This window comes from Phallusia mammillata, chromosome 8 (genome assembly GCF_965637545.1).
Source record: "Phallusia mammillata chromosome 8, kaPhaMamm4.hap1.1, whole genome shotgun sequence".
NCBI classification, from domain to species: Eukaryota; Metazoa; Chordata; class Ascidiacea; order Phlebobranchia; family Ascidiidae; genus Phallusia; species Phallusia mammillata.
The window spans coordinates 17,348,765-17,373,040 of record NC_137259.1 but is presented as its reverse complement, the minus strand read 5'-3'; the positions used below and the strand labels follow the sequence as shown (position 1 = coordinate 17,373,040).

The following is a 24,276-nucleotide window of genomic DNA, read 5'->3' as shown; positions in this document are numbered from 1 at the left end:
TATTGCGTTTCGTGTCGTTTAGAAGTTATATATGCGTTTAGAAATCTGTCTTACGTTTTTTATTTCTTATCTATTGTTTTTTCGACAATTAGTAAAATGTGTGACAATCATGCAGGCAATTAGTAAATTACCAAAAACTATACGTTTTAATTTTCTTGTTCGCATCTAAGCGTGCATTATCTTTTAAATGTCAAACAGAAACAGGTTGTAATTTACAGAGCACTTCATTATCCAATATTGGAGGATTGCCTCAACTTGCAAGTTCACTGCACCCGGCAGCCTAAACTTTGTTACACAGCCAATTTGACGCCTTTGGTAGCCCCCATTAATGATTCATTAAATCCCCCGGAAATCCAACACCTGACTTAAAACCCTTTCACCCCCTGTGGATACCAACGCAACACAAATACCCAACTCCTAAACTTAATTGTACTTTGGTTCCAATTGCAGCTGCTGAAAGGATCTATAGGTTTGTTTTGCAAGAAATGCTTGTACGTTTACGTTTGTTAGGCACCGGACAGTGTACGCGGCTTCTCCTTATGAGGTCTTTTTAGTGCAACAGGTTATTGAAGCAGTGCAACAGGTTATTGGCCGTAATAGCTAGTATAGTCAGATTACAGTATCTAGTTTGTTTGAAATAACAGGCTGCAAAGCAGGGGTGGGCAGGGGCCCAAAGCGGTCCTTGAATAAAAGTGGGCGGCACGCAGAGACGCTTGGATTTCAAATGTACTGACAAACGAGTCCAACCGTAATAATTTTTTGAGCAGATTAGTGCGCCCAGTGCTATTTTTCTGCGACCAGGCAATGTGTTGCAAGAATCAAATGCGAATTTTACTTGTAGTTAAGCATATTTGGTAAGCAACAAAGTAAAATCACCTTGTATTATACACGGGTGCGGCCCGCGATCTAATTTTGGCAATTGTATTTGGCCGCACGCAGTAACAAAGATTGCTCATCCCTGCTGTAAAGCCTTGCCTCACTAAATCTGTTCGATGCCACAAATGGGCATTGTTTACGAAATAAAAAGAAAAAGGCAGTGCTCACAATAACGTGTTGTCTGACTTTTTAATGCTTTCAAAACCGTTGTTTCATCGAATGCCTAATCTAATGGTTTAATCCTGTGTGTCAACACAAGCTTAATGTGGATAAATATTATTTTACAGAAACGTGTTTCTAAACAAAATCATTATTTTGATCAAACTGAACTGAATTGGAAAGGCTTGCATTTTGAGCTGGGATCTTTATGACAAAAGCAGCACTTCGTTAAGAGGTAAGTTATGTACTTTTGTGTTGTTTGCAAGTGCTTTAGAGAGAATGCAAGTGATCAAAAACATAACTGGCAGAGATTTTTGTGTACTGTAACGAATATTTTAAATTATATGCTGTTGTTAACTTAATGCAAAACTGTTCGAGTCCTGTTAGATTTGTATAAGGATACTTGTTTTAGTGCAGTGCAGACTATATAGTATTGGACAATGGTTCCTTAACAATAAGAGTATTTTTTTGTATATGACTACGAAAAATGGGCCACCAAAGCTAAAAATCATTCTAAAATCCATATAGAACCTGAGAATAAAGGTAAATAACGTTTGAACAATAAAGCATGTCGCTTTTTAAGTCTTCTGGGACGTTATATTCGTCATTACATCTACTAAAAGTTGAATAATCCCAAAAAAACATACCTTTGATAAACCAAGTTAACTAAAAGCATGAAAAAAAAACAGTTTAATTTAAAACTATTTTATTAGGTCAAGTTATAACTAACGACAATAACACACTAATTGCCTGTTACTAAGGAGACTTTAAGGCCAAAGTACAATAGAGATTGATTTTCTATACATTACATTTGATGGTAACCGTACTGTAACATTATGTGACTGTGCCTTTAAGTTCATAACATAGCACGCAAAGGTTTCGTATTTTGGAAAACACCATGTAACGTATGTATAGAGTTACGCAAGCCAGTAATTACGTGAAGTAGTATCACAGCAAGCTTGCGTAATCGCATAAATAATACAAAAGTCGTGACGCACTTATAAGTAAATTAACTGACGTAATACGAAATAGAAACAATTTTAACTGGCACTTGTAGTGGTTGCAATAAAATTATTGGCCTCTAATTGATTGAAATTCTTTAGAGTCAAGTCATGGATTTGGAGAAAGGTCTGGCCTTTTACTGTTTTGAACCTTTTAGAAACCTATCAAATATCATTTTAACGGTTCTATAGAAACCGTCTCACGAAATTTTATGAGATCAGCGAACCGGTTAGCATTATTGTTACTGCCAATGGATTTACTGTGAATGAACCGGCGAAAAATATGACTTTTGTGATAGAACCGGTTGACAAAAAATTTGAATCCCACCAATGCTTATACTTCTTACAAAACATTTTAAAATTGGTGATGGTAAAACAAGGACCATAAAGCACTTTGCAATTTAACTTTTCCAATCAGTTATTTGTGTTCATTTTAACGGGGCCCGAAACAGGCCGAAAGTTGTTTTTTCTTTTTTAAATCACCCCGAATTAGGCCCTAAAATGGGTTAAATTGCGGCAAAATGTATGTCTATGTAAAGTCTACCCGGCCCAAATCTAGCCTGTTCAATTCAAACTCTAGCCCGAACTCTAAGGGAAAAGCTCTACCCGACTTAGAACTCACTTAACCTTAAAACTAATTAAAACCAGTCTAAGGCATCACAATAATAAATTTGCAATTAAACCGGCATTACAGGTACACTCTTCTTAGCCGTTTTATTATTTAATACCAGTATCACCTTTGTCTGTTAAGTACCACCTACTTAAGGTCATATATACTCTATGTTTTGGCCTTTCCTGTACCATTCGGCTATAGCCATTCATTACACGTTAAATATTAATAAGGGTCCATTAGCCTCTCCTGCCCATTCAGTTAAAATCCTTTGACATTTGCCCCTTTGGGTGTGAGTAATATTTTACACATATACTGTTACGAAGAGGATAGATATTTGCTTGTCATCAAAAGTCGATTTATTATTCCCTCCTGGTCCGGATTAACGTGATTCATCATACTTACGATCTTTATTAGAGTGATCACTGCCTTAAATTCAATACAAACTTATGATATATTTGAAATTCAATACTTTTGATCCAATATGATTTGTGTTTATTTGGCTTGGTAAAGAAAACATAGCGATACAGTTGCATCGAACAATCACGGAGTAAAATAGTGGAGGGCACAATTGGTGTAGCATGACTAAACGTGCTGTACCGTATTGTACAACTTATTAAAGTACTGATATATCCGGCATTAATGTTAACAATAGTAATGCACAGAAAATATTTTTCTGAAGTAATTTATTTATTATTCAACGTTTTTTAAAACTTTTTGTTTCATTTTCGGAGTTTTTATTTCTAATATGCCATTTGCTGCTGTCAAACTGTTAATCGGAGTTTAAGTCCTTTACTTTAAGAACCAGTTGCATTTATATTTATGCAAGTGCCCACAACATTGTCAAACATGACATTATAAAATAGGTTTAAGACGGTTTGTATGTCTTCCAGCGAAATTTCAATTTACAAGTGTTGATTTTTGTGTCTATTGTTTTGAATTCTGACGTCTATTACCGGCTTATGTTTATGAATTTTCCATAGAAAACAAGAATTGTGACATAAAAGGCCTTACATTTTATTTAAGTTGTTACTCTACAACACAAATTATCAATTTTTAATGGTTCCCACGTAAGAAAAATGTCAAATATCGTGTCTGTATTTCATAACATGTAAATAAGCTACAAGAGTTGGTGTTTATGATTGTTTCTGACATTTTACTTTCGTTTGCAGCTTTATACAAACACAATGGCGCGACGAAAGGGCCTCCTTGCCCCGCAAAACACATTCTTGGACACTATTGCCACACGTTTCAATGGAACCCGTAAGTTTTAAGACTTGTGTTTGCAAAAAAAACTTAAAATTAGAGTACTAGGACTGGAATAATGCCAAATAAAAGTTAACAAAACAAAAGTGTTTGTATTGGTTCAAAACCACAAACGGCAGGGCTCCACCGTTGTTTGGAAGCTAATTAGCAATCATAAGTTTTATGTTTTCATGACCATTAAGTTTTGTCAAAGCTAATCACAAATGTTTTGGTTACTCTTTATACCAGTGGTCTTTAATCTTTTCTCCCGGCGACCCATTTTAGCACAAGCTAGAAAACTTATGAACTTCCGTGTATTTAAGCAATGACTTATACACACGCGACACTTATACACAAAATCTTTATAAAACAACTTGTATAACAGAATGTTAATATTTGGATTTCAGACAGCAACTTTTTGTTGGGAAGTGCACAAGTTCCAGGCATATTCCCGATAGTTTACTGCTCCGATGGATTTTGTGAACTTACTGGCTTCCCAAGATCACAGGTAAATGTTTTCTTTTGCGATAGCTGCAAGCAAAAATCTGTGTCACACAAAAGGGTGGATTTTTTTACCCTGGGAAAACTTACCATCAAAAGATTAGTTTGACATGGTTTCGAGGTGTGCGTTAATTTTAACAGTATATTATATAATAGCGTGCAACCAGAGACTCAGTATGAGGGATGGAGACAATAACAGACGGAAAACTTTGACAAGTCTGAACTTATACACCGTTTACATATGACACATAAATTTCATATTAGTTTATGCAGTATCCTATTCAAATAGGTTTCCTTGCAAATAAAATAGATTGCCTGATTTGACACATATTGCTGTATTTAAATTATCATACACGTTGGATCAGTTTGTTAAAACGATGTGGGGAAAAATATCTTTCAAACTGGCGAAGACAATATATGTTAGGCACAGGGAAAAGTATAGGGCATTTTTGCATCCACCGTTAACCATCTTGGTTTGTTCAATAAGATTTCTCTAGTATTAAGGCTCGCTGCTTTTTCCCCAAATTATGAGTATAAAGATCCTGGTCTCGTCCGATTTTGAATTTATACATACTCACAACGATTCAGAAAGTTTGCGGCCTATTCGTTAAAAAAAACGTTTTTTAGTTGTAGGAAATAGTTTATAGGTTGGCTGTAACACTTGGATACGTAATGACTGTATTTCTTGTTTGTATATCACACAAATTACGTCATAGCAACTTGGGGCCAAAGAAGTCAAGGAGAAAGTGATTTTAGATGACAAAAATAAACCATTGCACGTGTGTTGAAACCAACGGCATCTAAAAATATAAACTTCCATCAACCATTATGCATTAGCACCAAGTTATACGCCAAAACATATTGTCATAGGAATTGATTTGACCACCATATACCTCAATATAGGAAGCGTTTTGTTACGGAGTTGCGAACATGAAAAGCCTGTTGTATAGTGTTGAATGCCCCAGGTATGAGACTAATGCATTTGGTTTCCATTCAAGTCCCCTGGGCCGAGCCCACTGTAGAGCTCAAAGCATCACACAGCTGTGAGCCCGAGCAAATCAAAGGCCTCTTGTCGTAACAAGCTGCTGCAATGCTACGGCTTTCGCCACCCTTGTAAATACACATCATGTACTGTTGAATAGCGTTTCTCGATTGATTATACAGCTGTTGATTAAGTTGGTATTTTGATTTCAAACTCAGAAATTTCTAATTTGTTTGTTTAGTTTGTCGTTTCTTTTGACTTACAATTTTAACCATGTTGGTAAAGAAAAACAAAAACTAATTAGCAGTGACTTAATAGCCATGGTATGCCGTTAGTGGTTTAAGATCATGATCTTGCAGCTGCAGCTTTATAACATACAGAAATGCCAGAAAAACAACAAAATATAAACAGCGTTATGTGAAATATCTTTTTTTCCTACTTAGATTATGCAACAATGCTGCTCGTGTGAGTTTCTGTACGGGGTAAACACCTGTGACGAGGATAAGCGTCACATCAAAGAAGCTCTTTTTCAGAAAGAAGAGTTTAAAACTGAAATTACTATGTACAAGAAAAACGGTTTGTTACATTCTATTTAACATTTTTTGTTATATCTTAAACCACACTATATCTGCAAGTTATGCAAGGAGTAAGCAGGTCATTTCAATCTACATTATTTTGGCCACATTTTAAGCTTTACCGTGGTCACATTTTGCGGGTATATCTTTGGCCGTGGTAAAAAATGTGCATAACGTTAATTTACTTAATAGACTGCAGACAGTCCACACTGTTTCGACCTATAAGGTCTCATCAGTGCAGCTGGTGACGAGAGATCGGCCGCATTGGCTAGTGTAGACCTTATAGGTCGAATCAGTGTGCACTGTCTGCAGCTTATCATTTATTGGCTCTGTGCTTTTACATTATAATTTGCTTGTATCAGGCTATAGTCTTTTGTCTTTACTGTAGAGTGTAGACTTTATATATCCTCACTTGTGGGCTTAAGCATTAACTGTAAAATATAATTCCTATGAGGCCTTACGATAAAATCCTGTGCATAACATTGAATTTACTATAAACTAAACAAAATATCATTTAGCAGGGACCAATACTTGGTTCAATTTTCGAAATGGCCAGTGTAGCTTAACCCGAAAAACACAAGCCTTTAACATGTTAAGGTCGCTAGTTCAAACCCTATGTAGGTAGTTTAGTAACATTACCCTGTTATCGATATAACTTTAGTGGAAGGCATAAAGCTTAAACTGGAAGGCAACCCAAATTAGGCTTTTATGCGATACAACGTAACAACCCTGTACCAAAATACTTCCTAATCGATTTCTTAATCTAATAATACCAAAAAGAAAATGTCGCAACCGCAGAGCACATTGGTTTAGCCTATCAGGTCTCGTCAGTGCAGCTGGTGACACAGGTGATATATATACATATATATATATATCGCCTAACAGGCATCTTCGGTTCCTTATTCTAATAGAATCTTAATTTTTTTAACATTGTTTATTTTCTACAGGTGAATCTTTCTTATGTTTGTTGGACATTGTTCCAATCAAAAACGGGACCAATGACGTCGTTATGTTTCTCGTTTCCCATAAAGACGTCACAAATTGTCAGGACGATTTGAGTGACAGCGCCGAGGAAGTTTCGTCAAATGCATCCCGATCAGGTTAGAAATGTTACAAATAAACAAAATTTGTTGAGGCAAATTCAATTCTTAAAAAAATGCATTTAATCGCTGGGTTCGAATCGGTTTGGGTGACAAACGATTTTGGCCACATATTTAGGCCTCAAATGGGGGTCCGAACCCGAAAGTACAAGCCCTTAACTTGACCAGGCCTGTATTTTTTTTTAAAAACAAATCCCAAATTAGACCCGAAAGTTGGTGAAATTGCGGCACAGTTGTGCTCTAAAATATCAGAAATGGTGGGATTCAAACCCACGACGATAGGGTAATCTTGGCAGCACATAATTTATGTTTTCAAGCACAACCAAGTTTGTGATTCTGGTGTGATGCTAAACAAAATAATAGTTGTTTCTAAATAACTTGTATTTTGCTGACGTTTCGCCCACCAGAACGGTAGGGCTTCTTCAGAGCAATGAATAAAATAACAAGTTCTTCATTTTCTAAAATCTTCCCTCCAAGCAACCGACAGCCGTAGAACTTGAAATAAAAAACCTGGTGTAAGGCAAGATTTGAATTCACGACAGGACGGTTAACAGTTTTATTCTTGTTAGGTTCACCCAGCTCATTGGACTCTCCACAAATGCCTTCATTTGATAAGCTAAACCAGCGGCGCAGAAGTCGAGCTGTGCTCTACAATCTCTCAGAGAACCTTGAAAAGAAAAGGAAAAAGGGATTGTTTCACGCAATTACTAAGGTTTGTTGAAGTTTTATTGGTTGAAAGTCGCAAGGCTATGGGTTCAAATCCCAGAATGGACTCATTCCAAAAAATTACCATTTCTTCCATCTTTTTTTTTTCAAATCCGTTTTTTTAATATATTTACCAAAAATACTTGTTTTTATTTTAGAGAATGTTTGGGCGACGTAAAAGTACGGTACCTGAATACAAAGTAGCGACAACTTTACAATCTCCCCTCACTATTCTTCACTTTGGTACGGCAAAAACCATCTGGGATTGGTTCGTGGTTCTGGTAACAGTTTATGTCACTTCAGTCGTGCCCTACTACGCTGCTATTCACGTGAGTATCGACTTTTTAATATTAAGAAACTACATTTTTGATCACATGCATTTAGATCCCCTGACCCATTGTTTTGCCCCATTAGGTCTTATCAGTGCAGCTGGTGACAAGAAAATGGTCTTTTTTATTTCATGTTATGTTATATCAACTACGTAAAATGGATTCCTGGTTCATTTACTTGCACATTTATAGTAAGTTACCCCTTTGGGGCTAACGTGGCAAACAATGGCCAAGCTGTGGTAAACAACTTAGAATATTTTTTCTTCTGTGAAGTAAATGCTGTAAACTAAAAAGACAGGCAAAAAAGAAAACAAGATAGAAATAGCGTGAGTCTACTTCGCAAAAACGCGCTTGTATATACCGTGTAACATTCCTATGGCTGATGGTTAAATTGGAAATAAAGTATGGCTAAAAATGTTCAAACGTTTTGTGTGAATCTAAAAAAAATCGCGTTTTTAAGAAACTTAACTCAAAATGGACCTTTCAGGATCACATACTGTCTGTTATTCCAAGAACGGTATTGATTTTCGGCGATAAATTGGTAATAACTAGACAAAACGTTCCGACAGACAAGCTCCTGTGTCGCCTTGCGTTAAAAACAGTCTATAAGTGACCTGTCAATCAAATGCATTGACCTTGTCAGGTTAATGTTTTGGAGAAACTCAGTTTTTTGTCTCTGTATTCTCTACGGGAATAGTCCCATTAGCGCGACATAAATCCCATGAGGGCAATCAATTCTCACTGTGCTGCTTAAGAATTGTCTCTCACAAGATGTACGACCTGTTGGTTTCGTGTCAGGAGATATCGATTGCGAAAAAACACAACAACACAGAAACCTTGAAGCTTTGAACAAAAGAAAATTACATGCACATGTTTTACGGAAATCTTTGACATCTTATACAAAAGCGCGTTCATTTTCAGCCGTTTCAGGTGTTCTGATCAATAATTGTAAAACATTGGTTATGAAACGTTTCTCCCACATTTTCAAAATAAGGCACATCAGTCTGTTATTTCCAACAAACCGGAGTGCCGTAACCAGGCTATGCGGTTAATGTCTCATCACTAGCTGCACTGATGAGACCCTACAGGTCAAAACACTGTCTGCAGCTAACTAATTCTTGTTTTGGCAAAATGCTTTTATGTTTCCAAAAAAGCTAAATCAAGTACTTTGCTATGTACTATCGCCACTGTACGCGAATTACTTTTAGCGCTTTTTGTCTTACAGTCAATTCCATCGAATCACACTCAGCCAGACAATCCCCTGCTCAGGCATTCAACAAGTCCAAAGCATCTCCCAATTGACATTCTTGTGGAGATGGTCTTTATAATAGGTGGGAAAACACGGTTATGTTGAAATTCTTGTTCACAAAATCGACATTCGAAGCAACACAATATAATGTAGATTAAAAAAAAGCAAATCTGTTATGCCCTGAAATAAACACGTATTCGATACTAGGATCAGCCCTGAAGCTTTCATGCAGACGAACATGATATAATTATGTGTTAACCATAGTACGCCAAGCATATAAAGGCGTTGCACATAATAAATCCGTTGTCTCGACTTTGAAACTGACATGTGCAGCATGCGAGGCAGGCAACGGTGCTTGTGGTTTGACATTCGGCGGGTAATTCACCACTGAGCCTGTGTAGCTCAGTTGGTAGAGAGCGAGCCCCTGACAGGCTATTGTCGTGGGTTCGAATCCTACCACAGGCTAGATTTTTTTAGCCTACGCCTTGTCATATGGTGGTGAATGCTTGGTGACCGGATGATTCGGTATGACGCCTTTATTTGGCCTGGCGTACTGTGATTTATATATGAGTGTGCCGTGATCGCTGGTCTGCATAAACACTTCAGGGCTGATCCCAGTATTGGATTTATCTTTATCTTGACTGAATAATTGACGAAACTGAATAAAGGCAGTGGCACTCGTGCCTCGACTTTCCATGGTTCACCACTTAGCTTGTGTTGCATAGTTGGTAAAGCGCGAGTCCTGGAAAGACTCTTGTCGTGGGTTCGAGTCCCACCGCAGGATAGGTTTGCCAATATGTATGTATTTTCACCAATCATCAAAACGTATTCGCACTGCAAACGCGAAAATATGTTTCCAATTTTCTCTGTTATATTTTTTATCATAAAAACAAGCAAAAGGTTTTTAACACGTCAAAAACCATTTAAATAGATATGAAAAAAAAATTACTCTAGTTTTGCCCATAAAAGATAAAAAAAATCTACATCCAGACCATTAGAGTTCAGTTCGCGATCCAGAGCACTACAGCGATTGACGCTTTGCTGTTTTGGATTTCGACATTAATAATTCATGAGTGGTTGTGGCGTTTAACGTGAAAACAAGGAGCCTGGGAACTCACGCAACGTTAAGCTTGTTTTAAACTCACCTATTTATAGAAACTCCACTCGCTAGGGAAAACACAATAGTGGTTCAACTTTTGTTAAGGCGTAAATAGCTTTCGACCCCCTGTTAGGAAGTAATTCTAATTTGGGGCGTGTCCCTTGTGTCACATAGATTAGAAGACACTTTGCAAGCGTTTTTCTTGTTGTTTGACTTTTTAGAATTCAGAGTCTTTTTGTGATACGTCCTTTTACGAATTACAGTCAAACTTCGATACTATGACACCTTGCTATTATGCCACCCTCGCTACTATACCATTTTTGATCGTCACCAACTAAATTCAATAGAAAATATATTTACTATGCCACCCCTTACCCTTGATACTATGACACATGAGAGTACAGTATTACTGTATTAACGGTCTGGTTATGGGTTGAAAAATTGGGCCTTCTGACAACTTTCTCATGATAAAACAGAAAACACGAAAAACAAATCGTTGAATAAACAAACGTGGTCATGTTAAGAGGTTTCAGGGCAAAACTAACAGATCTTGTTTGTTCTAGGCACGATCTATCCGTATTTTTGTAATAAATTATACTGTATACTGTAATAAATTACAATCGTACAACACAACGTGGCATTACAGTACATTGTCACGTCACAAGGCTATGTTTAAAAACAACCCTCGATATTATGCCACCCTCGCCACTATGCCACTTTCTCTCGGTCCCAAAGGGTGGCATAGTATTGAAGTTTGACTGTATGTCGAATATTGGATGCTGTAATACTAAACGCAAATTTCGGTTTAACCATAAAAAAATTGCGAATAAAGACAACGACTCAACCCAACTATTTTTTACTAAGCGCATTCAGTGTTATTTACCCAGATAAAGGCGACCTGTTTTGAAACGTATGTGCAAAAATACAATTGCCGGGAGAGCTATATAATGCTGATATTATGGTAGCAACAGCTAATGTATACATACATTAATTTAGAGCAATACTGCTTAGGGTTCTTGCTCAAGAAAACATAAGTGGTCTAGACGGGATTCGTACCCTCAACCATGTGAACAAAGGCTGTTGCGATAAACATTTTCGTCATATCACTAACTTAACTTATGAACAGAACCGTATATAGTGCTCAAAATGTTTTTAAGTCGTAAGTGTTTGTTGCAGACATTGTCCTGACTTTTCGTACAACGTATGTCAACAAATCTGGTTGGGTGGTTTCTGATTTCCGTCGAATCGCAATCAACTATCTTCGAACGTGGTTTGTAATTGATCTGATTGCAGCTTTACCGGTGGACACCATATCTGGGATATTTAAAGTCGAATTTGTAAGTTTTTCTGCAAATTTTACTGTTACTTTAAGTACAGTTTAGTTGAAATCTAGCCCTCAAACTGGTCAATAATTGTTTTGTTTTCAATTTTAGGTAAATAAAGTAAGCTTAGATATATTTAGATATACTTAATTGTTTTTGAATAAAAAAAATGTAGACACAATTTGTTTACAGTTGTATGTGAAATTTTTAAAATAAATACGAATTTTTGGGATTGCAATTTGTATGTAAATGTAAAACATCATTTTTATCATTCTAAAAAATTAACCAGTACACTTTTAGGACCAATATACAATTTTATAAAAACTTATTTTGTGGTTTAACCGTCAACATATACCAACTAACATTGATTCTATTTGAATAAGGCTCAACAACTCTTCCATTGAAACCACAAACATTTGTAACTTTAGTCTCTATAGTAACTCGTAATAATATTATGTAACTCAGTTTTACCATAGAGTATTACAGTACAAGCGAAACTAAACCGATTCTATTTGAATAAGTCTACAAACTCCACTTAAGAAACTTATAACATTTTTATCTCTAGGCCAGTCTTCACTTCAGTAACTCGTAATAACATCATGTAACTCAGTATTAACACATAGTTTTACCGTATACATCCAGGGGTGGGATTCAATTTTTTGTCAGCCGGTTCTATCACAAAACTCATATTTTTCAGACGGTTCTGTTACAAAAGTCAATTGACAGTAACCAGTAATGCTAACCGGTTCGCTGATCTATAGAACCGGTGCGAACCGACTGAATCCCACCACTGTATACATCTGATGGAACTTTTACGTTTCGAATCTAACTCATATTTCCTATTCCGCAGTTCGCACATCCAGTTCCGCTTTTAAAGACTGTCCGCCTTCTCCGTCTTTTCCGTTTATTACACAAAATCGACCGGTGGTCCCAATACAGCGCCCTCGTGCTTGCAATGTTGATGTTAATGTTTGGACTCGTTGCTCATTGGCTGGCTTGTATCTGGTTTACGATTGGCTGGCAAGAATTCAACGATCAGCCAATGGGAATCAAGAACGGCGTTGGTAAGTAACATTGTACCAGAGATACCAGGTCAAAATCTCGAAAACCGCCATTATGCTTGTAAAAAATAGCCCAAAAACCGCAAATGCGAATGAAATAAAAACAAGCCCAAAAATCGCTTTTTAGCAACCCGCCCAAAAAAGCGCAACCCGCAACCAGTGACAAAAACCCGCAACTCGATGTCGGAAAACAGCCCACTTGGGCGGGAAAACCGCTACCCGGGATACACTACTTTGCGCGTGACATAAGAACAAATGTGTGTGCGCCTGATTATAAACACAGGCACTACTACGTAGCATACCTAATTAGTAATTATAAAACAACTACCACGCCTTTTCTTCCCATTTTTACATCCACCGGTAGACAGTTTATTATCACAGCGACATCTGTTACATAGCTTGACTCTGCAAATATTTGACGAGTGTGCAAAAACCAACATATGATGTAATATATATCGATCCGTCCCAGTCTATATATCATAGCCTTGACAATTGAATCAAAATTTGATCAGTATTTTTGTGTGTTTAGCAACCTTTCAAATACGTCTTAACCCTTTAACTGCTGAATTTGTTTTGCCAAAAATAATGTTCAGACATGCTCTTGCTCTTTAAGGTTTTATGCAAAATCGATTAAAGATAGGCAAAAACGTTCTCTGGAAAAGTGTGTATGAAGTTTTCTACGAATTGAAGATAAAACAATTCGATGACGCCATCCTTTACGAAATGACGTCATTTTAATTCTTCAGTTAAAACTCCTGGCATCATTTCAAGTCACTTTTAGCAGTAACAATTTGTTTGTATTGTTTGTAGGTTGGCTGTTTGAACTGAGCGAAACTTTACAAAAACCTTTCTACTTCAACGGAACTGGGGGCCCTGACGTCACAAACTCGTATATTACGTCATTGTACTTTACACTGAGTAGTCTGACTAGTGTCGGGTTTGGAAATGTTTCGGCTAACACTGACAGCGAAAAGATATTCTCCATTTGTGTGATGATGATCGGAGGTTAGTAAAGCTTCGTAAATAAAGGCACTAGCCAAGTTCAAATTTTGTTTAATCAAAATTTTTCAATGTAAAAGACAAGAAGGAATGTTAAATTGGCTGTAAACCCATATTATACTCTATTTAAAACAAAAAATGAGTCAACAAAATCAAAAGTGGTTTCCACCGGTTCGCACCGGTTCTATAGAACCGTCTTACGAATTTTATGAGATCAGCGAACCGGTTAGAATTACTGGTTACTGTCAATGGACTTTTTGTAACAGAACCAGCTAAAAATATTACTTTTGTGATAGAACCGACTGACAAAAAATCCCACCTCTGATAATCAGAAATTGCGCACAAATGGCTAGAACAGTGGTTCTTAACCGGTGGGAAATTTCCCACTAGTGGGAAATTTAACGCTTTCAGAGGGAAATTATGTAAGTCAGGTAACCAAACCCGGGCCCGAGGGTCGAACCCGGCTTTGAATTAATCGTTAAAAGTTACTTTCCTAACATTTTTACGCAACAACATGTTGTAAGAATAATTTCAATAAGGCTTACAAGACACATACAAGTCCAAAGACCGTTTGTTACATCACAGACAAGACTAAAAGTATCATTGACTTTGCAATTGTGCGCGAATAAAAGCCTTTCCTTTGTTGATTGTCATGCCATAAATTACTATTGCAAGCAGATGAGACTCTTTAATATTCCAAAAACTTTAATCTCTCACTGAAGCACTAATAAAACTAAATAAGATTGCAGTATATCTTTGGGGTTCCAGACCAAATCGTTTCACAAAATTATTTAATTTAAAGAATTTTTTGTTTTGTTAACGTAGGGTACAAATCATATCAGTATAAAAATAACAGAGAGGGAAATTCGAAGTTGGTGGTTGACTTTAGTGGGAAACCTCACCAAAAAGGTTAAGAACCACTGGGTTAGAATAACAACTCCGACCTAATCTAGCAGTAGTACTTCAACTAAACTAAACCTAGCAAGAGTAACATCAAATCTACTTTACTAATTTCAGGCTAACGACATGTAACCTCAACTCGAAATAACCTGAATTTAATTATTATAATTTCACTCTTTAGCCCTTATGCATGCTGTGGTATTTGGCAACGTCACCGCTATTATTCAACTGATGTATGCGAGACGTCAACAGTACGACATCAAGATGAGAGACTTGAAGGATTTTATCAAAGTTAACAGGTGTGCAAGTTAACAAAAGTGATGGAAAAATATAAAACAAACTATTTCTGTACAGACCATGTTTAAAATACCAACGGTGGGAGCTATTAGGGTTGATATGATTAGGGTTGATACTTTATTTTGTAATTAAAAAAATTAAAATTAACTTTAAACTTTTCTGGTGTCACCTGTCTAACAAAACTGATATTTACGCATCTTGTCGGCATTTATTAATTTTTATTCATGTGTTCTTATATTAATAGCTCTACAGCAAAAATCACACTTTATAACTTATCATTAAATCTTTATTTTTGGGAATGTTATAATCTGCTCGATTCTGTACATAAAGTTTTTTTTGTGACTAAGACTGAAGAAAAATTTAGTATCCTATATGTTACCGAGGTCCTAATAAACAAACAAACAAAATATACATTAAACAATACATTATACAGCTGGTGTTTCTTTGTTCCCAAAATTTTAGTAAAACCATTTTTTGTTGTCAAATTCATTGGAATTTTAGCTTTAAAGTTTAAATTGATGAACATTCCACAATAAATCGTTAAAAAAGTAAGTCATTAAAAAAAAGCAAAAATGATAAACTTATGTTTCGCAGACTTTCGAAACCAATCAAGCGACGAATGATCGATTATTTTCAACAAACTTGGGAGGAAAGTGGGGGAGTGAACCCGAACGAGGTAACAGCTAACGCGTATTTCTTAAAAAAAATTGTTTAGAACCATCCCCTCTCGGTCGTGTTCGCTTAAAATGCACCGAACTAATTTTTTACATAGCCACAGTCACAATACGACTTACAAAAGCGCGTTTAACCATCATTGCGCTCTATAACGTTTTAAAGTTGCGCAGCTACAGTCGTAAATATCTTTTTTACTAAGCTCAAAATACTGAACTAACCCTTAAGGTTTAGGTTTATTCATTCTTTTGATTGATTTATAGGTAACTTGGTTTATGAGTAAAAGTGGTTTGTAGATTGTGTTAATGTTTGACCCTTTGACAAACGTTTTCATATTCCGCTAAGAATCCTTCCCCTAATGGTAGAGCTATTAACACCATAACGAGAATCAGAACTTCTCTTTCACAAGGGGGCGTAAAGAGCTGAATTTTTATTTAGCGGCTATAAATGGTTGGGGTTGGGAAATATTTACATAAAATTTTTACATTAGTAACTTATTTTTTTGGTTAGTTTTATTGAATTTTAAGTGATAATACCTTACCCCGACCCTACTAGCCCTAACCGTGAGCATTTTTGGAGATATAACCAATCAAATTTGGGGGTAGATTCTCGTTATGGTGTTAGTAGCTCTACCTCCCCTAATAAGTTTCCATTTTCCCGCAGATTATGAAAGACTTTCCCCGGGAAATCCGGGCCGACGTGGCAATGCATTTACACAAGGAACTTCTGAGTATGCCGATGTTTCAACGTGGAAACACGGTAAGCAAGATATGTCTGGAATTAATGTAAAAATGTTTTAGTTTTCGGACATTATTGGTATTTTTTTGTTAAAGAAACGCACACAAGCTTGTCAAATACCAACATAAATCGAAACACATACAGTTTTTCTGATTTTTTGTATAGACCAAAATTGTCTTTTTTAGACAGTTTTAAACGCTAAATATCCACCAAAAACGTTGTATCAATGCCTAGTTGCAAGTGCATAGGTGTAAGCTGGCCGTATATTAAGGCTCGACCCCGAAATTTTGTTTAGCTACAAACCTAAGCCCTAACCCGACCCGATAAGGCGGACATTACTTACAACAGTGTATATATTTCAATAGTTATCATTAGATCAGTGGTCATTAACTTTTCCTGTGTTTGTACCCTTCAAAAGTTTTAAAATTTATTCCTAAGCCTTCTTTAAAAATCTTGTCAAATGCAGACCAAATTGTAGTAACCATAATACACCATCAGGCCTATTGAAGCCGGTATACCGAAATAGCCGGTCATCAAGCATTCCCACAGAAAAATCTAACCTGCGGTGGGATTCGAACCCACGACAGGAGTCTCGACGAGGACACCATGACACTGCTTATTAGAAAAATTCCGTTTATAGCGACACCAACTACACAAAATTGTATTTCATAACCCGCACTAATCTAATTATTACGCATAACATGACCTTGAATTCAATTAAAAGATATTTATCGTACAATAATTCGTTTAACATGATTCAAAATGAATGTGGTGATACAATTATGGTGAAACGTACAAGGCTTGACATAGTTTATGTGTAAATTATTAAAGACTTGTGGTGTCTACATCCGGGGTCAGCAATCAGCGGGACGCGAGGTGTTTTTATGTCACTACAAGTACAACCAAAAAATTACACTTTTTGGTTTTGATCACGAATGCGAAAAGCCGTAACGAGCGACATGCTTCATTCCTTTTTATCTATCATTTTTAGGGAATTTTATCAATCTTTGTGTGACTCTAGTGGTTATAAACATGTGTAACTGATGTGGCCCTTCATATCACTGATGATGGAATGAGCATTTGCCGAAACGTTTGAATAATAAAGCATGTCGCTTTTTACGTCTATTTGGGCCTTTATATTTATCATTAAATTATAAACAGATCCGTATATAGTGTTTCTTTTTGACTTAAAATGTTTCTTTGTACAATTTTTAACAATGAAACAATATATTTGTAGGGTTTTCGCCGCTACCTGGCGCTACACACCCGACGTTGCAAGGTTACTCCTGGCGAGCACGTGATCTATGAGGGGGACCCCCTAAGCACGGTGAACGTGGTGTGCAATGGATCATTGGAAGTGCTACAAGACCAACTGGTGATTGGCATACTGGGTAAGACTTACAATTCTCAATCCTTTGTTTTCAACTTACAATAATCAATCCTTTGTTTTCAATATGTTATACAAGTAAAATACTGAACGATTGGCTCCTACTACATAAAAAAAGTCAATTGACAGTAACCATTAATGCTAACCGGTTCGCTGATCTCAGAGACGGTTCTGTGGAACCGGTACGAATCGGCCGAATCCCACCACTGCTTAAAACTCAGATAAAAATATATTCTGAAGTATTTTTTTGTCCACACACAGGCAAGGGCGACATCTTCGGATCTGACGTCGACGCGCAGTACCCTCTGTTGATGACGTCACGTGCTGACGTCAAAGCTCTGACGTATTGCGAGCTGGAGTGTATTTCAGTGGAAGCTATATTCAATGTGATTTATCTGTATCCATACTTTTCGGAGAGTTTCATCAACGACATAAAGTAAGTAAAATGTTGTAGATCCAGTTTTTTTGGAGAAATTGACTTTTTTGTGATTTGACTTAAATGGACATTGGTTCAAATTATGGATCTTTGTTATTTTGATCATGTGTACTTAAATATATTTATTACTCGGATTAACTAGAAGCGTTTATGTTCGTGGACCACAACAAAACTAAAATGTAAATCACAGTTTAATAGACGTGCCAAGAAGCAATAAAAATACCGGATCAAGGTGTTTTTCTAATCGTTTGGTATTAGTGTGTATGACTTTTATTTTTCCAATATTTTTACTCCATTTTACAGTGGGCCTGATATTTTACAGTTTTTTAACTTGGGCCCAACGAAAGTCTGTTAGTAAATAATTTTTTAAAGAATCTGATTACAGAAAAATATCTAGACGAAAAAATCATAAGTTATCTAGATTCTAAATCACTGGTCTAACGGAATAAACCAAGATTTGACACGATATTCAACACAATGTGCACTGTATACATCTAAAATACGTGTTGATTTTAGGTCAGATTATTCTTGCAACTTATGGGAGAAAGGGCCACACGCTCGTAAAAACTCTTCCAGCAGTAATAAAGGTAGGTTACCCAAATTTTGTATCACAAAAAATCCGTTAAAAAATACTGTTTGGAAACATTTTCCTTTAGATATTTTTAACTTCTCTCCTATTTAACATTATGCCTATCTTGCCGCGACAAAATAGTTATAATTGAAGTGCTTTTGGTATATCTTTGTTTGAACATAAATGAGCTTTGTGTTGTCATAGACACCCCAGCTGATTTTATTCCGTCGTCTCCCAAGTTTACCCAAGAAGGCGATGAGGTTTTCGAGAGAGTACCGCAGTGCAATGGAACAAGCGACATTCACAAAATATCGAGAGAAAATTTGGACGAGAGATTTCCTTTGATAGATCTTGGTAAGAAAAGCAAAAGATTTTGTGAATTTGAAAAAAATATTACATATTAAGTTTTTATACAGGTTTACATTCAAGGTCCTGCGTTATGCCACCATCATAAAAAGTACCAATTATACCAGTGGTGGGATTCAAATTTTTTGTCAGCTGGTTCTATCACGCAATTCAAATTTTTCAGCGGTTCTGTTACAAAAAGTACATTGACAGTAACCAGTAATGCTAACCGGTTCGCTGATCTCATAACATTTCGTGAGACGGTTCTATAGAACTGGTGCGAACCGGCTCAATCCCACCACTGCTTATACCCCTTGGAATATAACAATCTGCTCGCATGGAAACCAACAATCTTTCGTTATTTTTCAGAGCTTCCCAAATCGCCTAGCATGTGTCACATTACAACCGAAAACGAATGCTCTCCCGCGAAGAACAGCGTCCCCTCGTGGACAACCGAGACCAACACTTCCATCGAAACGTCACCCACGCCACGCGGTGATGACGTCACTGATAATGACGTCACTGATAATGACGTCGAGGCAAGGGTGGTGACGTCGGGATTGGAGCCGGCGACGTATTACTTCTCTGAGCGGGAAACGGTTGGAAAACGGCGTCGCGGTCTTAAGGATCTGCTGAGATCCATCAGTACATCGTTTAGTAAGTTTACAACGGTGGTTATCAAATAATCTGCAGACAATTCACTCTGACCTATAATGTTCTATCAGTTCAGCTGGTGCATGACAAGACATAGGCCGTAAATCATACTGATACTGTGAGCCACCTTACGGCACTCCAGTTTGTTGGGGGGTATTGGCTGAAATAGTGGTTCTCGACCTTCAATAGTTTTTTCCCCATTAAAGTAATCTTTAAAAAACTGTAACAAAACATGGAAATGAAGTCCGACACTGATCGGTGTACTGTGTTTGTTACAATTAAAGTCATTTTATGTGCTTTTACAAATTCTATTACAAATTCTAAACACATGATTGCTAATTTAAGTTTTCGTAATTGCCTAATTTGCCAGATGAGCAGCAGCATTCTTTCATGTATTATTTTTGGTTTGGTTGTCAGTTTTAATTTGTTTCATAGGTGAGAAATCTGCACCAAAAGATGAAAAATCACCTGAAATTTTACCAAAAGTCACCCCACCGCTACCACCGTGCATACGTAAAAAGCCTTTGGACGATAGACCTCCTGCCTCCAACACGTAAGAAAGTTTTGTGTCAAAGTTGTAACTCAGGACGGGCTTTTCATGCCGAGTTCGGGCTTAATTTTATAAACTTATTTATAAACAAAACCGCCTGAGTTCTCATTCAGCCATGTTTAGGCCCTAATTGGGTAATTGGAACTTTATAGGCCCTTTTCGGGTTTAGTCCGAGTCGGGACCCAAATTGGGCTGCTTTTGAATTGAATTTTACGACTGATATAAAAGACTTTAAAAAAATTGTTGAATGATTTTGTTTTAGAAGCACAAACAAGTATATCTTTATGATACCATGCTGTTTTCATAAGTTCAATAAGAATATAACGGCCCAAATAAACATAAAAAACGACATGCTTTAGTATTCAAATACTGTTTTCATTGGTAATCATTTCCATGGGTATTTGAACAATTATACTGAGCCAAAAAATCAGTGTCAGACCTAAAAACCGGGTTTAAAACACGGTGAAAAAATAACGTTTTTTGATTCTGCAGACTTATACGGTCGGCTTCGGATAACTTGACAACGAAGAAAGTCAAATTTATGGATCAGGATTTTCATGCACACAGCGGAAGAAAATCTTATTCCGTTACTGAAGAACAACTTAAGTAGGTGTTCGCCATATTAGGCAATAAAATTTAGCTGAAATATTCTTTTCAAACGCACAAATTTTCTTTTTTATTACAATTAAAAAGAAAAAAACATACAATTCCATTACATAAAAGGGTAAAGTGATCTTGATACTTTTTAGTTGAATAGATTCGCTTTTAAAATCTGACTTTGGTTTACAAAAACACGTACTATCTTAAGTGCAACGAACTAACTAAAATATAGTACGCCAGGCCTATTAAAGGGGTTATACCGAACAAGGTGATCACCAAGCATGTCTGTGGTATATCCCAAGGCGTAAATCTAGCCTGTGGTAGGATTCCAAATTTCTAACTAAATTATATAGAACTATTTTAGGCATTAAAACACCCCGTTTTATTCTTTTAGGGGAGTCCCTCAGAAATTAAAAAACTTACACAGAGAAACCGTTGAAGCCACCGATCCAAGTCCACCACCCAACATCGACAGTGACGTCAAAAGCAGTGACGTAAACACAGCAGAAGTTTTCACTTTTGACTTTACGCCACCTAACGACGAACCAATCAAAAACGCACCCTCAAAAAATAACAACCTTGTCAACAAAAAATCAGAAACTACACCGTCACCGAAAAAACTTTCAGCGGCGACGTTAAAGTCCACGTCCCGCAGGCGGAGACGTCAAAGAAGGAAATCCCTCTCGCCGAACGCGACTCTACAAATTAACCGAGGGCGTTTCGTCGCCGTAGAGGACGGAGAGCTCCACTCTGACACTACTCCGCAGAGTTTACGCGAAAGAAGACAACTCGGACGAATTTCGGATTCCTCGTTTTCGGATGAGGACTGCGTTGCCGACCATGCGCACTGGAGCGGAACGAACCGACACAACGTAAAACATGAAAACTTTCCTCATTGCAAACATGTGCTGGATTCAATGCAGGATTTATTAGTGCAGGTTGGTTACCGCATTTGTTTGTATTTTGGGCTCTGTTTAATAAATGTTCTACGTTGTTAAGTGTTTACATCAGGGGTGTGTAACCCTATCACTAATCAGTCAATTACAATACTTTTGATTTGTAATTTATTTAGACGGTGGTAGCTGCAGTGTTAGATTTTAATAAACAAGCACTGGGCGCATTGATATGCTCATAAACAAAAAACAATTAGAATCGCTCGCCAGCACTGCACTATAATAGATCAGCGGGCCACATTTCAATTAAACAGGGCCGTCCAAACGCTTTAATGCATGTAAGCCAGGCCGTTCTTTTCGGGTCGATATTATGCCCAACAGGCTAAAACGTCTTTTTTAGTCCATTATATATTCATGCCTATTGCGTTGGCCCGTCAATCAAACTTTTGGGCCTAAACGGGCTTCTCAAAAACGATTCCGGTTCGGACCGGGTTTCGTGCTCGAATTTCGGGCCCGTTTGTAACTTTGCTTCATTGCGATTTGGAAATATATCACAGCAACAAAATTTTGTTCAGGTTTCAGCGCTCAACGCCGATGTGCGAAAATTATTTGCTCTTCTAAACAACCCAAACTCAACGTCTCCTCACACGAGAAGTTTTGGTCACCTGGGTTCTGCACCAACGAGGCCGAGAAGAGATGCTTCAATCCCCGAGGATCTCGACCAGTTTTCCCGATCCTTTCATCCCTGTCCAGTGACAAAATACTCCCGAAAAATAAACACACCGGAAGTAATAACAAACAGCGACCGGCCTTCGCGACACGGGACCGCCCCCCTATGCGTTGTGACGTCACCTTCCGGTGAGGCCATCGAACCGGAAGTGGATAAAATGGGAGCAACTTCCGGTTTTCGGCAAGCTGAAGTAACAGACAGTAGGAATTCACCCATGTTGAGTCCTCTTTCGCCAAACTGCATTTCTTCGCCACTTTTTATGAGGAACTCGCCTGGTTTACGGCTTCACTCGCCTATTATCGAGTCCTCGCATCGTTTACGGCAAGGGTTTGTCCCCATCGATGTGGGCAAGGGTCATGTGTGGAACTCGTGTACAGACTTGGAAGAGGACTGGGGTAGCAAACAATTGGTGGTTCCCTTCAGCGGAGGGGGTCATGGGAGTGAAAGTGGATACATTAGCAACAGCCCGACATTACAGCTTCGTGATATTTAGCTTTGAAATGTTCATTTTTCATAGATTTTTTTTTCACAAACTTGTCCAGTTGTAAAAAATATTTTTCGCCCGTTTATTTTTTTCTATTTTTTGTCTAACGCGGGTTTGTTAGCTATACTTTTGGTCTATAAACAACTTATTAAAATTTAGACACATGACAAATAGGTATCTTAAGTTGGCTTTTGTGAATTTTTTGTCATGCATACAACATCCTAGTGTAAAAAATTTTAAATTAATACACTTGCTAAAGTAAAGAACTCAGGAGTTTCATGTCTTGTCGGTAAGTAAATTGCGAAGTATTTATAATTATTTTGTTTGTTAACTTTTAGTTAGATTTACCCTTTTTACCAAATATGCGTTAAAATCACTGGAAAATGCCTATGATATTACTGAATTGCCTTAGACAGCAACACTTTTCAACCAAAGACGTGGCTGGTTTAGGTTTACAAGTAAAGCATTTTGTTGTTTGAAATAAGTTGCATTTGCTTAGCTGTATGTTTATAGTTAGGTACAACGCTTCAAATCAATATGCTATAGCTCTGTTTGTAACCTCACTTATTTGCAGACACATGCGTGTGGGGACCCATTCGTTGCTGCCCGCAGAAACGACATTGCTGTAAAAATGGAACCAATTTAGAAGGCAAATGCTTAACCGCTTTAAGTATGCGAAATGATGTATGTGTTAAACCATAAAATAGGTTGTAGCATAAATGAACTGCAAATATGTAGGAATGCCAGCTTTCTAGTTTTGTACTGTTTTTTTTACTATCTCCATTTTATAACATTTGTTTAAACAGTTATTTTCTCCTATTTGCAAGCTTTTTTGCAAATGCTTGTTTGTTTTCAACGCGCCTGGCGTCAAGTAAATCAAAACCAAAGGCATTTTTTTTGCAAAAACGATTATGAAAAGATTGCGAGCTGTCAGTATTTGAAGCACTGAATAGTGTAACCACTTTTATAGTAAAATTTTAGACGCTTGCAGTTCAGTTTATGTAATTTTTTGCAACTTGTGTAGACCAGAGGTGTAAGCGGGCCCGAAATCAGGGCTCAAACTGATTGTTTTAAAAACCAAGCCCGTATTAGTCTCAAAAGTTGATAAAGTTGCGCTACAAATGATGCCGGGTATAAAGTCGGGCCCAAATCAAGCTGGTTTTTAGCTATTTAAGCTCTGGTTGACTGCGCGGTTACGTAGCACAA

The 24,276-nt window shown here is 37.2% G+C and overlaps 1 protein-coding gene across 3 annotated transcripts; it reads left to right on the top strand.

Moving 5' to 3' along the window:
* Positions 1-1,167: 1,167 nt before the first annotated feature.
* Positions 1,168-24,056, top strand: LOC145204756 (voltage-gated delayed rectifier potassium channel KCNH4-like). Of its 3 annotated transcripts, XR_013853525.1 has the most exons (24): positions 1,168-1,270; positions 3,819-3,909; positions 4,299-4,399; positions 5,818-5,950; positions 6,897-7,049; positions 7,619-7,761; positions 7,913-8,083; positions 9,309-9,414; positions 11,608-11,768; positions 12,604-12,817; positions 13,625-13,819; positions 14,895-15,012; positions 15,605-15,686; positions 16,346-16,441; positions 17,658-17,811; positions 18,069-18,243; positions 18,760-18,830; positions 19,019-19,168; positions 19,529-19,816; positions 20,249-20,366; positions 20,856-20,969; positions 21,358-21,901; positions 22,432-23,359; positions 23,645-24,056. XR_013853525.1 is itself a non-coding variant. In XM_080077352.1 (23 exons), the coding sequence occupies exons 2-23, from the start codon at positions 3,834-3,836 to the stop codon at positions 23,077-23,079; spliced, it is 4,011 nt and encodes a 1,336-aa protein (XP_079933478.1). In that variant the 5' UTR covers positions 1,168-1,270; positions 3,819-3,833; the 3' UTR covers positions 23,080-24,056. The 3 variants fall into 3 exon arrangements, 2 of the variants coding, with proteins under 2 accessions (XP_079933478.1, XP_079933479.1); XM_080077352.1 differs by having other exon boundaries at positions 22,432-24,056; XM_080077353.1 differs by lacking the exon at positions 1,168-1,270 and adding an exon at positions 1,346-1,578 and having other exon boundaries at positions 22,432-24,056.
* The last annotated feature ends 220 nt before the right edge of the window (positions 24,057-24,276 follow it).